Source organism: Sitodiplosis mosellana, unplaced genomic scaffold (assembly GCF_009176505.1).
Source record: "Sitodiplosis mosellana isolate CC-2019 unplaced genomic scaffold, AAFC_SMos_1.0 Smas_scaffold_3, whole genome shotgun sequence".
Taxonomy (NCBI): domain Eukaryota; kingdom Metazoa; phylum Arthropoda; class Insecta; order Diptera; family Cecidomyiidae; genus Sitodiplosis; species Sitodiplosis mosellana.
Window position 1 is genome coordinate 904330 of NW_022595246.1, and position 13834 is coordinate 918163.

Here is a 13834-nt window from a genome sequence, read left to right on the forward strand (position 1 = left end):
CCCAATGCAATCGACAATCGTCTTTTATTTCAATCGATTCGGCTTATTCTTCCCCAATTCCAAAGACTACACAAGATATCTCCACCAACGAAACAATTCCGATTGATCGTCGAAGCAAACGAACTGACAAGATTCTTCAATTGATATTCCTACCACCAGATCAACTGATCGAACAGTTCAATCGAATTGAGAAAATGCTCGCATTTTATCGCATTTTTATATTTACAACACCTGTTCAACTAGATTTGGAGCAAATCAAATCTATTGAAAGCGCCGACCCAACTTCAAGTTCATTGCTTTTGACAAGAACATGTTTCACGAGATTCCAAACAGATTTCGTTTCATCAAATACCAAATAATTGCAGAATTCCTTTTGAATCTATGGTCAGACTTTATCGCGATTCATTTTCAAAGTCTTTAGAACCAGAGCTATGGAATAAATCAATTCAACCAATTAAAGCATTCACTAACGCTATGCAACTTGAGATCAGAGTGATTTTTGTGTATGGTGTGGATTTCTCTCGGCCACGTAACAGTTTCATTGCATCCCGTTTTTGGGAAAGTTCAAACTTTTGGATTTTAGTCATCGCTTTTTTTGTGGGTGCATTCGTGGGGTTTTCGTTTTGATGAATTTTATTATCCTCTAGTCATTTATATGTGTGTCTAAAAAGGATATTCGCACTATTGCTCACTATGGCGCTACAAAGAACTTGGAATCATACTACCAAGAGGTGGGCCGCGCGGAAAGAGATTATCTGCCCAGTAAGGTGATCACGTACTTTGCGATTGAAGAATTCAATCTGCACGATTGGTTCTTGGAAAAGGAATACGAAACTATGAAATTGTCCAACTTCGTGAAGAAGCTTCGACGCGATTTGGCTTCGCACATGCGAGAATTTGTGCATTCGCCGAAGTGCAGACGGTAATTACTTTTGCGTATAAATTCGGATGGGAATTAAGAGCCCTTAACTCCGGGATAATACTCTTTTATTCCAAAATTGCAGGAAAACGATTCTGAAATACCTTGGCGAAGATACTGGCGCGTTGTCGGTTCGAAGTGATTGTTGCGATAATTGTGCGAACGGCCTCAGTACGTGGCAATTGAAGGACTTATACGTTGGTTTTGATGATGAAGGGTTTTACGACTTTACACATGATGCCCGAATTCTACTTGGCGCAATGAATGCAATGGAACAACACAAAATCAATTCGCAACGAGATCATATCGTGAAATGGTTGAAAGGCGACCGAATCAATCGATTAGGAATATTAACACTGTACCATGGCATGGGTAGAGGAAAGAAACCGTATTATTGGAATGCACTGATTGATCAACTGACCAAAACAGATTACATTGATTTCGTTCCCGGAAAAACCCATTTAACTCTGAGCAATGAAGCACGCACATGGCTGAGAGACTCAAGACCATTGAAGCAAATTCCATTCGGTGCGATGCATCGATTCTTCATACGAAAGTCAAACACACCACTAACAAACATGGGCTGGACTCAAACATACGCAGAAAATTTACCATTTGGTCAAAGAAGTCGACGACGATACTACTCAAACATTCTTGAGTTAATGTTTGGTAAAAACGTGTATTATTACGACTATGAATGAATTCACAAATGTTATTTATCTCAAATTTATTTACCAAATCATTAAAATAGACAAAATAAGACAATATTTATATATATTTAATGGTTTTTTTAGTTCTAAGAATAAAATATAAACCATGATTTGGTTACCAAATGTATTTTTTAAATTAACAATTACTCCCGACGAATCGCATTCAGTTCATTTTGATAATAGTTATACATTCAGGTCGGTGTTAGCTGGTATTCTTTGTAAAACCACTTTTTGAAACAAAAAATCGTTTTTTCCCACAGCAAATGAAATATTTCTGCAGAATCATTTCTCTTATTATTTATATGCATATGGGAATCAACGAAAACTTATCGTTTTGAACCATGACAGTTGATTTAATAGTTGCGTAGTTCGTGTGACTGGTGGTGAGAACCGGAACTGATTGACACATTCCATTGGCATAATCAACAATAATAAATCAGTTGTTTAAGTTTACTTGTTTCAAACACAGTATTCATTTGAGTTTCATTCAATTTGTTGTAATTTTCTCCGCAAAAATGGATGACGAAGGAAATGAAGAAGATTTTTCCAGAACTCAATTAGTTGTATTCGATCGTGCTGTTGAAAATAGTATCCGTGAAAGAAGCCACGAAGAAAACGAAAATCAAGTCGAAAGTGTAAATAATGTTCAGTTGAACGATTGGTCTGATGATGGATTCGATGATTTGGATGATGAAGATTACGCTGCTTTGGATCGAACAATTGAGAATTGTTCAGAAAATCAACAACAAATTAATGAAATGAACAACAACAACAACGGTGCCGACGGCGGCAGCAGCGACAACAGCCACAACAATAGCAATCAGGAAGCTCAACTCACCGCATCGCAATTCGACTTGGCATCGGCTATATTGGATGACGATGCAAATGAACCAATGCTTGAGCATTTGGAATGTCTGCAATCGAAATTTCACCACAGTCAATTTCGCGATAAGCAATGGGAAATTATCGATATGGTGATGAACAAAAAACGTGATGTCAGCGCTGTGATGGCAACCGGTTACGGAAAGTCACTCTGTTTCCAGTTTCCGGCTGTGTTCAAAAATGGCATGGTTCTCGTAATTTCACCACTTATCGCACTGATGGAAGCTCAAGTAATGGCATTGGAAAAATTGAACGTCAAGGCTTGCTTGGTTGGCAGTGCTCAACCCGATAAACAAATTTGCGCTCGAATAGAGCGAGGCGAATTCAATATCATCTACAGCAGTCCGGAATTTCTTCATGATCGCTATGGGCAAGGGAAGAGAATGTTGAATTCACTGGTTGGCCGATTGATGCTGATCGCAATTGATGGTGAGTCAATCTCGTTGATTTTGCATTTCTGACGTTGTCATTGGTTTGTTTATCAAAAAAAAATGAATTAATGTTTGTTTATCTTTTGTTTATTTTGCAAACGCCTGTGTATGGATGGAACAAAAACAGAAAGGTGATTATCTTTTTCCATTTTCGATATTTACATTTAAATTGGAATATTTATATGCTTTTTAACGAATACAATAATCAATTCATAAATTTTTTCTTCATTTCAATACAGTCACTGTGTAAGTGGTTGGGGTCATGAATTTCGACCATATTATCGCCAATTGAACATTGTCCGTGACACATTACCAAACACACCAATTTTAGCACTGACTGCAACAGCAACTGCACGGGTGCGCAACGACATTAAAACATCGCTTGGTCTGCAAGATCCATATGAGATTGTAACGAGTTTTGATCGACCGAATCTGGAATTTATTGTTCATGAAAAATCCGGCAATGTATGGAGTGATCTTCGTCCATGGGTCACCAACTTGACCGGAAGCGTGATTGTTTACGTTTTGAAACGAGAAGAGGCCAAAGAGACTGCAGACATACTTAAAATGCATGGTGTGGAATGCGCTTGGTATCATGCTGGCATAAATGATCGTGATCGTAAAAAGGAAATAGTTAAAAACTTTGTAGACGGCGAGGTGAAGGTGATTGTGGCAACCACTGCATTTGGTATGGGTACAGATTTATTACTTGAGAAAAAAATCCTCTGTAATGCCACGTAACATGTTACATTTGGCAATACATTGCGTGTGTAATGTTAGAAAATCACATTAATAATGTTAGATTTATGGCATTACCGTTAATGTTAGGTAACATGTTAATATTGTAACGGACGGGTCAAGTAATAGCTATTACAATTGTAATGCCAAAATTTAGCATTACCGATAATGTGTTACAATTGTAATACCAGTCATTTGGCATTACCGGTAATAGCTATTACAAGTGTAATAACATTACAGGAAATTTTTGTTAACGTAATGCTATTACAATTTTAATGCCGGTAAATCTGTAGGTATGGGCATTGATAGAAGAGACATCCGTGCGGTTGTTCATTATGGTGGTTCGAAGAACTTGGAATCATATTACCAAGAGGTTGGTCTATAGAAATAAAAAATTTTAATGCCTATTACGCTATTACTATTACTATTAATTTTTTAAACAAATTTTTTTTTTCAGTTTCATATAAAAAACTTTTTTTTTACGCCAGACGATTATTTATGAGAAAAAATGAATCTGGCAAAAAAATCCAAATTTTTTACATGAAACTTTTTCTTGAAAAAAATTCGGAAAGTTTCATGTAAAACCTTTTACTTTACTTCTATAGGTTGGTCGAGCGGGTCGAGATGATTTGCACAGTAAGGTTGTGACATATTTTTCGCCTGATGACTTTGACACACACGATTATTTCTTGGACAAGGATGAAAAAGACAAGCAACTCTCAATATTTGTGAAGAAATACTTACGTGACATGTCCATGTATATTCGTAAATTTTTGCATTCACCAAAATGTCGACGGTAAATAAAATTTACGTAGTAAAATTAAATTTGCAACTTTTTATTGCAATCGACATTATAATTCATCTGATTGTTATTGCATTCACAGCAAAATGATCCTTGAATATTTTGGTGAAAGCACCAATTTGTTGACGGTTCGAAGCGATTGCTGTGATAATTGTGCAAAAGGCCTTAGCACATGGCGATTGAAGGATTTATACCACTACATTAGCAATTCAGGCCATTACAACTTTGAAACAGATGCACGGATCTTGTTGCGTACAATTGAGGAACTAGAGAAGAAGAATATTCCACCAGAAAGAGAACGCATTGTGCAGAAATTGCAAGAAGGGGCTAATAGACGAGAACCGTACTATTGGAATGCACTCATTGATCAGCTCACGTACAACGATTATATCAAACTTGTTGCTGGAAAAACGCAATTGACGCTGGCCGTGAAGGCTCGAATGTGGTTAACCAAGCGCGATAGACTGTGGCAGGAGCCAGTTGGAGCCACATATAGATTTTTACGACCAAGGTCTGGCACACCTCTTTGGGGCACTCGCTGGAGCCGAAACTACAGAAATGGAACATCAAACAGTTACACCATATATGAAGGACATTCTTGTGTGGAATTGTTTTTCGGTCAATGCCAACATTGCGGTTGATTCCCAAGAGATGCGATTTTGTACACAAACAAGAAATTCCCAAGTTTGAAATTTCAAATGATCAAGAAAACAATCTCAATCACAAAAACCCAACTTAAATCGTGAAACAAAAATCAAATGATCTAAATTTTTCGTTATAGTCTCGTAAACCTGTATTCGTACAATTATGATATAAGTATCATTTCTATTTTCGTCATTTTTTTAATTCTAAGAGAGAAATGTAAAGTTTACATTGTAAACAAAACGTTGATTGAATAAAAAGTTATCGTTGAAATAAAGAGATATTTGTAATCGAAAACTAAAGAAATCAATTGCTTCAGATTGAATTTTTTTTTAATAGGGATAGAATTTCCAGTTTCCAGTTTTCCTATGGAAATGACAGCTGTCAAAACAAAAACGCGCGATTTCATCACATAAAAGGTTTGTAAACACAGTAATCCTTCGTTGTTGTTCAAGTTTTCTGTATATATTGTTGAAGAAATTATGAAATTAAACTAAAGTTTTGTGGAAAAACCAACCAAAAATGGATGACGATTTTGATTTTGATGATGCAATTTTGGTGGAAGTGGCGAGCCAAGTCGATCGTCAGCTGGACGCGAAGAAGCCAAGTGCAGAGCATTTGCAATGTTTGCAATCAAATTTTGGTCACGGCCAATTCAGACCAAGCCAATGGGAAATCATTCGTTCGATAATCGAAGAAAAGCGTGATAATTGCGTCATCATGCCAACTGGGTATGGAAAATCGTTATGTTTTCAATTTCCGGCCGTTTACACAAATGGAATCACATTGGTTGTGTCACCGTTGATTTCATTGATGCAAGATCAAGTGAGCGCATTGAGTGTCGCTAATATTCCGGCTTGCTATCTTGGTTCAGCACAAACCGATCGAAACATTGAAAGTCAAGTGACTGCCGGAGATTTTCGTATGGTTTACGTCAGTCCAGAGTATATCAACGGTGAACGTGGACAGAAACTGTTGCGGAAGTTGGAGCCGATGCTAACACTGGTTGCAATTGATGGTGAGTAGCTGAAACAAATCATACTTGGAATCATCGAATTTGGAATTTATTCCATATTAAATTTCTTTTTTTCCATTCAACCCATAGAATGTCATTGTATCTCCGCATACGGCCATTGTTTTCGTCCCGAATATCGAAAGTTGGGCTGCATCCGAAAGCAAATACCATCGGTGCCAATTTTAGCCGTAACCGCAACTGCCACTCAACATGTTCGTGATGATATCATTTATTCACTTCATTTGAAGAGTCCCCAAATCATGTCAATGGGTTTTGATCGGCCAAACATTCACTTTTCATTTCGAAATAAAACCAAAAATATTTGGGATGACCTAAAGCCATTTGTTACAAACGTTCGTGGCAGTGTTATTGTCTATGTGTTGACGAAAAATGGTTCAGAAGAAATTGCACGGATCTTACAGCAGAATGGTGTGAATTGCGAGATTTATCATGCTGGCATATCGATGAAGAAACGAAGAACCGTACTCGACGACTTCATCAAAGATCGTTTAAACGTTATTGTGGCTACGGTTGCTTTTGGCATGGGCATCGATAAGCCCGATGTACGTTGTGTCGTTCATTATGGAGCATCCAAGAACTTGGAATCATATTACCAAGAAGTTGGCAGAGCTGGTAGATAATATTATTTCACATAATATTATTTTTCCTCACATAATATTCGATTTTGATGTTTTTAGGCAGAGATGGTCAATTGTCACGTGCAATTACATTCCATGACAAAGCTGACTTTGGATTACACGAATGGTTCTTGAGCGAGAATCGCGAACATCAATCGGAAGCGGTGATTAAACATTTGCGCGAAATTGGCCAGAAGATGCGAAACTTTTGTCATACATCGATGTGTCGAAGGTAGGATGAGGAAGAAATAAATTTATTAGGTCGAATAGAAACAAAAATTATTCCAATTGAGTTAAAATTCAATCAATTCATTCAAATTTACTTTCGTTGCTTAGAAAATACCTCTTGGAATACTTCGGTTCCGATGCATCACGCATACGTCCACGTAAAAATTGCTGTGATAATTGTGACAATGGTTCCAGTCGCATCACTTTGAGTGATCAATACGAGGGTATTGACGACGAAGGCAACTATGATTTCACAGAAAATGCGTACCTCTTGTTGAAAGCGATGAAAGTCACGAACAAGGTCTCTGTAGCGATAACCGTGCTGAAAGGATCTTCCGAAAAAAAGGCGTTGGAATTTAAAAATTTCAAGGAAATTTATGGCGCTGGCAAAATTTGGCCGAAAGAATATTGGAGCCATTTGGTTGATCAATTGAAAGAAAATCAGTACATAACAATAAAAAAGCTACCACTGCCTTATCGACCTATTCCAATCATCTCTCCAAAAGGACTTGATTGGTTGAAAACGAGAGAACGTTTGATTTTAAAAGCCAAACCAGAAATGTACCCATACTTCAGGAAGAAGCGGAAGGTTGTTCAAAACAACAACCTGGAACCAAGTACAAGTACAACAAAACCACCGGCCGCTGTTCCAATGGAAGTCGAAAACCAGTTTGCAGTTGAACAGGAAGACGATGATGACTATCAACTGCAAGCGGAAATGAGCGATAAGCATTTGGAGGAGATTTTGCTGGGCATTCGTGCGATTTTAGCCGAAAACAGCGATTGTATGCCGTTTTTGGTGGCCACAAACCTAGCCATTCAACAGATGGTCCAGAAGAAGCCAGTCAGCGTCAAGGAGTTGAAATCGTATCTTATCGATGGTTTCTCTATAGCAAAAATAGAGAAATTTGCATCGTACTTCATTAATGGTATCATTAAATTCATGGTGAGTTGGCACTTTTTTTTTCTTTTTTGACAATCGAAGAAGATTTTTTCTATTTTGAATATTTCTACCACACTTTTTACGGAATATTTAACTTTACGAACCGTTTTTCTATGGAATTTATCTTACATTCAGTGAAAAAAACGGGTTGAGCTAATATTTTCTTCTTACTAATCTCGTCGTCATCTTTTCAGAACAACGAATTCTGTCTGAGCACACTTCTGAAAACATACCCATTGAAGAAGAAGCAATCTCAATTGTCGCCACAAGAAACACGTCGAATCATCAAACTGATCAGGGATAATCAATCGGTCACAAATATATGCCAACAACTGAATCGCTCTGAATCGGAAATCATCGACGAAATTGTGATTTTGATTCGAACTGGCTTTCTCATCACAACAACGCATCTGGCCCATTTGGTCGGAGCGAACGATGAAATCTTAAAGTACCTCAAATCGAATGTGACTGATGAAGATATTACGAATTTGAATAATATCAGCGTGGTGAAAGCGAAATTTGCCGAAAAGAGTCGCATCACCGAACAGATGTTGATTTTAGTGTTGAACTACTTGAAAGTTCGTCAATTTCTGCGTTCAATCAACGTTCCGTATTTCGATATTGATGAGAATCGACTTGTCAATGGTGGTGCACTTTTGGAAGCGAAAACGATTGAGAAAGTCAATTCAAACCCCGATCAAAGCCAACCGAAACGAGAAGAAGATAAGAGCAATCAGAAACCGATTTCATCGAGTCAAAATAATAAATCGTTTGCCGATTTGCTAGGAGAGGATGAAGACGATTTTGCAGCTGCCATAGCAAGTTTTGATAGTAAGACTGAATTGACATCGAAACCATTACAATCATCACAAAAGACAAATCAAAATACCGAACCCAAGACAGTCGAAGTTAAGTCCAAGACTGTTGAAGTTAAGCAAACAGTAAAATTGCCCGTGGCTCAAAGCAAAACAACGACAGCATCAGCAGCCAGGAAGCGTCCAGCTGTACGGTCAAAGTACCAAATTCAATACTACAGCGACTCCGATTCAGATTCCGGCGACAATAAAGATGAGCCGCAAAATAAACGGCCACTACCACAATGGCTTACCACAAAGAAAAGCACAGCCACAACCGCAAGCGGCCAGTCGAATCCAATTCGAAAAAACTCGTTCTTTTAGGGAATCGTCCAAATTAAGAAATAATTTAATTTTTAAGCTGATTAAATCTGTTTTTTTTTCTTATGTGAAATTTGCGAGAAAAAAAACTGAAACTAAATTATTTTTTTTCATGGCAGAGAATAAAAAGTTTGATAATTGAAAAGAACAAAGCCATTGAATATTTAAAACCGAACACTTTTTTCAACTTCTGAATAGCTTATGTGAAAAAATGGTAAAATTAAAAGAATTACACCTCTATTTGATTGCATTTTTATTTACTTTTGCACGTAATTTGTGTTCGACATTAAAAGTTTCGCCAAAAACTGTAAGCCAATGCGAACGGTAGTAAACAGTAGTAGCCCGGTAGTTTGCAATTAATTTGCTGGCCAATTTGGGGACCGGTGCAAAAGTTTTGTGAGTTTTCAATTTGATTGATATACTGACTTTAGAATGTAAGAACGGTTCGGAACTGGGATGCAATTCGATCCGAATAAAACAATCGAAGTCGTTTTGTGAATCGCCTTTTGATGAGGTTCGATGTTGGAACATGTCAGCAGTTTCCGTTGATGAATGTGTTGATTGAGAGTCTATGCATGTGTGTCGTCGGCTGGTGTATGTATTTAAATGAATGTCGTTAAACATATGTTCCATTGATGACTAGATAAATACGTGTAATAAAACCCCATTAAGACTTCATTAGACAAGTAAAACTTTGATCGAACATCGGAAACGAATGGTCCAGCATCATTCATTGGAGTCTATAATAAAAATGGGCATGAATAAGTTTCGCACATAGGAAAACACAACGAAGAGACCGACACGAAGTTTTCACGAAGAAAAAGCGAAACGTAATCGAGAGTATTGAAAGACGGCTTTAACAAAGAACCACGACGCAAAGCCGAAGCACAAGAAAAGTTTTGAGAAGTTTCCGTATTATCACATTATAGTCAAGTGTGATATACTACGGTGTAGATGTATAAATGTGTAGAGAAAACAGTAGCAAAGACGAGAGCTTCATCTATTCGTGCACCGATAACAGATCCGTGATTTTGATGACAGCAAAGAAAAGATTTCTTTTCTTTACCACTTTTGTGCAACAATAGTTTTCGCTTTGTTTTCGTCGCCTCACTTTTGCTGCACTTCGTTTAATTTGCTCTCAAGAACTATTCTCTGTCTATTTCTCTCCCTTTCTCTCTCGCTCTTTTCGTCTCTCCCCCTTTCGAGAAAACCTCTCTCATTCGTTCGCTCGGAACAAACAAACAGAAAAAGCTGATGCCAAAACGCTGTTGCTACTAATCTGTTCGAACGATGAGAACAGATCGTTCCATTTTCTAATTGAATTTCACTTACGTATTTTTGTTTAATTATGGATTCAAAACTTTCGTCTTCATTTTACATGAGAAAAGACTGAGAGCCATTTTGCGACATGCTATTCTTCATTCATACATCTAGGGTGAGAAGGAGTGAAAGAGAGTGAGAGAGAGTAGAAGAGAGATAAAAACCCGACGAACATCGACGATGCACAAAAGTTCTCTCTTTGAAACAAACTAGCTGCACGACGCCATCGCATGAAATGCAAACTAGTATTTTCGCTTTTTTTTATTGACTCATCGAAAAGTTTGTAGTCAAAGTTTGCTCGTAATTATACCGAAATCCGAAATCCGAAACCACAAAATCAATTCATGCGTAGACCAAGTGCCGTAACTACAGGCGGAATTTTTTCAACTGGACATCATCAATCGCATGCTATTCATTTGGATGGCTGCTGACTCCGTTCAGTGGAGATAAACTGTGTGATATGTTGAAAATAGAATTTTCACATTATTTTCACATAAAAGCGTTGAATCCCAGTGAAAATATTGATTTGCCAACCAATAACAAAATAGGAAAACTCGGTGTATAATTTTATGAGTTTGTTTATTTATCGAAATTCAATAGAATGCAAAAAAAAAATGTGCGAACAATCAACCACATCCAATTTAATCCTCACAAACAACAATAACATCACAAAATCATGGTGAAACACTGGGGCTTTTGTGTTTGTTGGCCGCATTATTTTTGTAATTCAAAATTTATAATTTATGCATCGTTGTGATAGCAACTGATTAAATTAATCGAGTTTGTTTGTTTGGATTTTGACCATTTGCTCATTCGATTTCCGATTTATGGCCAAACAATTGACATTTTGTTCAATTTAAAATGCTCTTTTATCGTTGCAAAAATTATTGCTTATTTTTTATCGGAAAATATTCCGTCTATTTTTCGACCTGAACTACATTTCCGCCATCCGTGTATCGAACCGAAAATAGATGTTTCAATTTTGTTTATCGAACTTTGGCCAATGTATTTGTAGCACCTAATTCCAAAAATGGAAGAAGTTTTCAATACGTTACGTACGATTCCAATCATCATATATCGTTATCTATGCTAATGAATGCAATATGCAAGTGTGAAATCATTCTCGTGCTCAATTATATCGAGATGCACTCGGTGTGTACTTCCACTTGATGGCGTCTGTATAAATTTATTAGGTTGTTGTTTTAATGGAATTTGGGAAGAAAATTCTTGCCTCTCGAAAGCTATCTAATAGACATCACCATGTGGGTCACGTTAGAAATCCATTCATCGTTATTCGATGCATAAATTTTGGGATGGAAATTGCAACAGAAGCTAAAAATATCTACTGAAAGAGTTGCATACTGAAATCGAAATGCAACGAGAGAAAAAAGAATATCGAATTTCGGTCACGCAGTCATTATGGGAATTCGTTTGAGCACGTGATTGCCAATAAGCGTTTAAAATGAATTTTTGGCCACTGTTTCGTGTTTTCACTAGAACAAAGGCACCAAATTACACGAGTTTAAAAGCCACCGCAGGATCCTCGATTTAATTAACCATTTTCAGTTTTCTCCCCTATGGAATTGACCTGATGTGTACCGAATGGTAGTGTCATTATCAAGAAAGTGTCATCCAATGAATGTGTAATTAAATGGAAAAACACAATGACAATATTAATAATTAAAAAAGTTGAAAATAGCCATGAAAATCGAATGGATTGTAATTGATGCAGAACGGTGTATGTGCGCGATGAATTGAATGTGCCAACTTGCCAACGGCAATTCTCTCTCTTTCTCGTTGCTGAACTCCATTTATAAGCGGAACAAAAACTTTTCTTCGCCATATAAAATAATTACAGTGACATGTTTTCTGTGCAAGACATATGCTCAACACGAAACGGTCGAGCAGAAAAAAACTAAAAGCGAGTTGCTTTGATTTTGCCGTCATCAAATCAAAAGTTAGTCGTTTTTAAGCTTGTGAGATTCATTTAGACATTTTTTGCTCCTTCGCTTAAACACACAGAAACTAAATATGACAATATCAGTTCTTTTTTTTCTGTTCGTCGTTATAATAATAATCGAGCGAGTCAACAATGGTAGCTTATGGTCGAACCAACAATATCAACGTCAAACACACAATATTTTTCGACTTTAGTCTGTAATACAGACACGTTACGCAATAAATTGATGGAATATGAGACATCAGCGGTGGAGCCATTGCTGCAGAAGCGATCACATACACACAAAAAGAGAAAGAAAGAGAGAGAGAGAGAATCATTATATAGATGAGAGTTGAATGAAAAGAGAACCAGGCAAACTTGATGCATTATTGTTTATTTTATCTGGATGATATTTTTTTGTCTTCTTCTTGGCCATGCTCCAGTGACAGAAATATGTCGTGTGCATATGTTGAGTGGAAGAGAGAGGGGATTGCCATAGGAAAATGTGCTTTTAGATCGATATGATGAGAAATCTCTTTCCAATGAAATATGATGAGGAAGAGAATGAAAGAGAAAAATGAAAAATAAAAACGTTGAGTTTTCTGTGCAAACAAATTTGATTGAGTTTAAAGTCCATGAATCTCTCTCTCTCTCTCTCATGTTGATGCATTGAATCGGTTTTTCCGTGTAACAATTGGTTACGAAAGAAAATGGAGCGAGAACTTTAACAAGAAAATGGTCATGTTGTTGAAAACCAATGGAAAATGTCTTACCATTCATATCAGATCCTCTTTTCCGATTTGAACGAGAAAAGCGCTCGACGGAAGGCAAAAATATGCTGTATAAATCGGAGCCGAAGATAAAATTCGATGAATTTTGTTGTCGGAGAGCGCAGACAGTAAATGAAAAAGCATGAGATAAAGTTAAAAATGAAGAAACAATTATGTTGAAACATCGTTGTCGTTTATTGCGATCGGCCAAATCGATGGAATGTCTCGAATAGTGATGAGATAAAGAAAGAGAACGAAAGAAAGGAACACACCATGGCATCGTACCAACATTCGCCGAGGTGAGGTAAAATCATTATTATTCCATGTGATGTAATCGATTGGTCAGCGATTTCAATGAAACGAACGACACATGAAAACTATTGGCCAATCGCGCCACGAATTCTACGAATAATATATTTTTGCGGTTTTATTGCGTTGACCGAGAAGAAATTGCTCACGTTTCAAATTAGCCGCACTAAAGCCAAAATGAATTTCGCAGTCGCAAACAACAAAAACAGAAATAAAACCGGGACGCGGAAAAGACACATCTATATAAACTCCGGTATCCTCTGCACCATCTTGCAAAGCGTCTGTGGTCATGATTGCAGTTTATAACATACGGCGTGTGTATGTTTTCGTCTGTGCATGATACTGAAGCACAACTAATTACATATTTTCTCCG

General features: G+C 37.1%; 2 protein-coding genes across 2 annotated transcripts; both read left to right on the forward strand.

The window, feature by feature from the left end:
- Positions 1 to 3174: 3174 nt before the first annotated feature.
- On the forward strand, positions 3175 to 5401 carry LOC129565570 (bifunctional 3'-5' exonuclease/ATP-dependent helicase WRN-like). The gene is made up of 4 exons (XM_055440584.1): positions 3175 to 3630; positions 3974 to 4053; positions 4286 to 4476; positions 4565 to 5401. Exons 1-4 carry the CDS (start codon positions 3510 to 3512, stop codon positions 5121 to 5123), a joined length of 951 nt encoding a protein of 316 aa, XP_055296559.1. The 5' UTR covers positions 3175 to 3509; the 3' UTR covers positions 5124 to 5401.
- Positions 5402 to 5500: 99 nt separating this feature from the next.
- On the forward strand, positions 5501 to 9363 carry LOC129566584 (bifunctional 3'-5' exonuclease/ATP-dependent helicase WRN-like). The gene is made up of 5 exons (XM_055442661.1): positions 5501 to 6142; positions 6230 to 6772; positions 6838 to 7009; positions 7114 to 7951; positions 8143 to 9363. Exons 1-5 carry the CDS (start codon positions 5647 to 5649, stop codon positions 9124 to 9126), a joined length of 3033 nt encoding a protein of 1010 aa, XP_055298636.1. The 5' UTR covers positions 5501 to 5646; the 3' UTR covers positions 9127 to 9363.
- The last annotated feature ends 4471 nt before the right edge of the window (positions 9364 to 13834 follow it).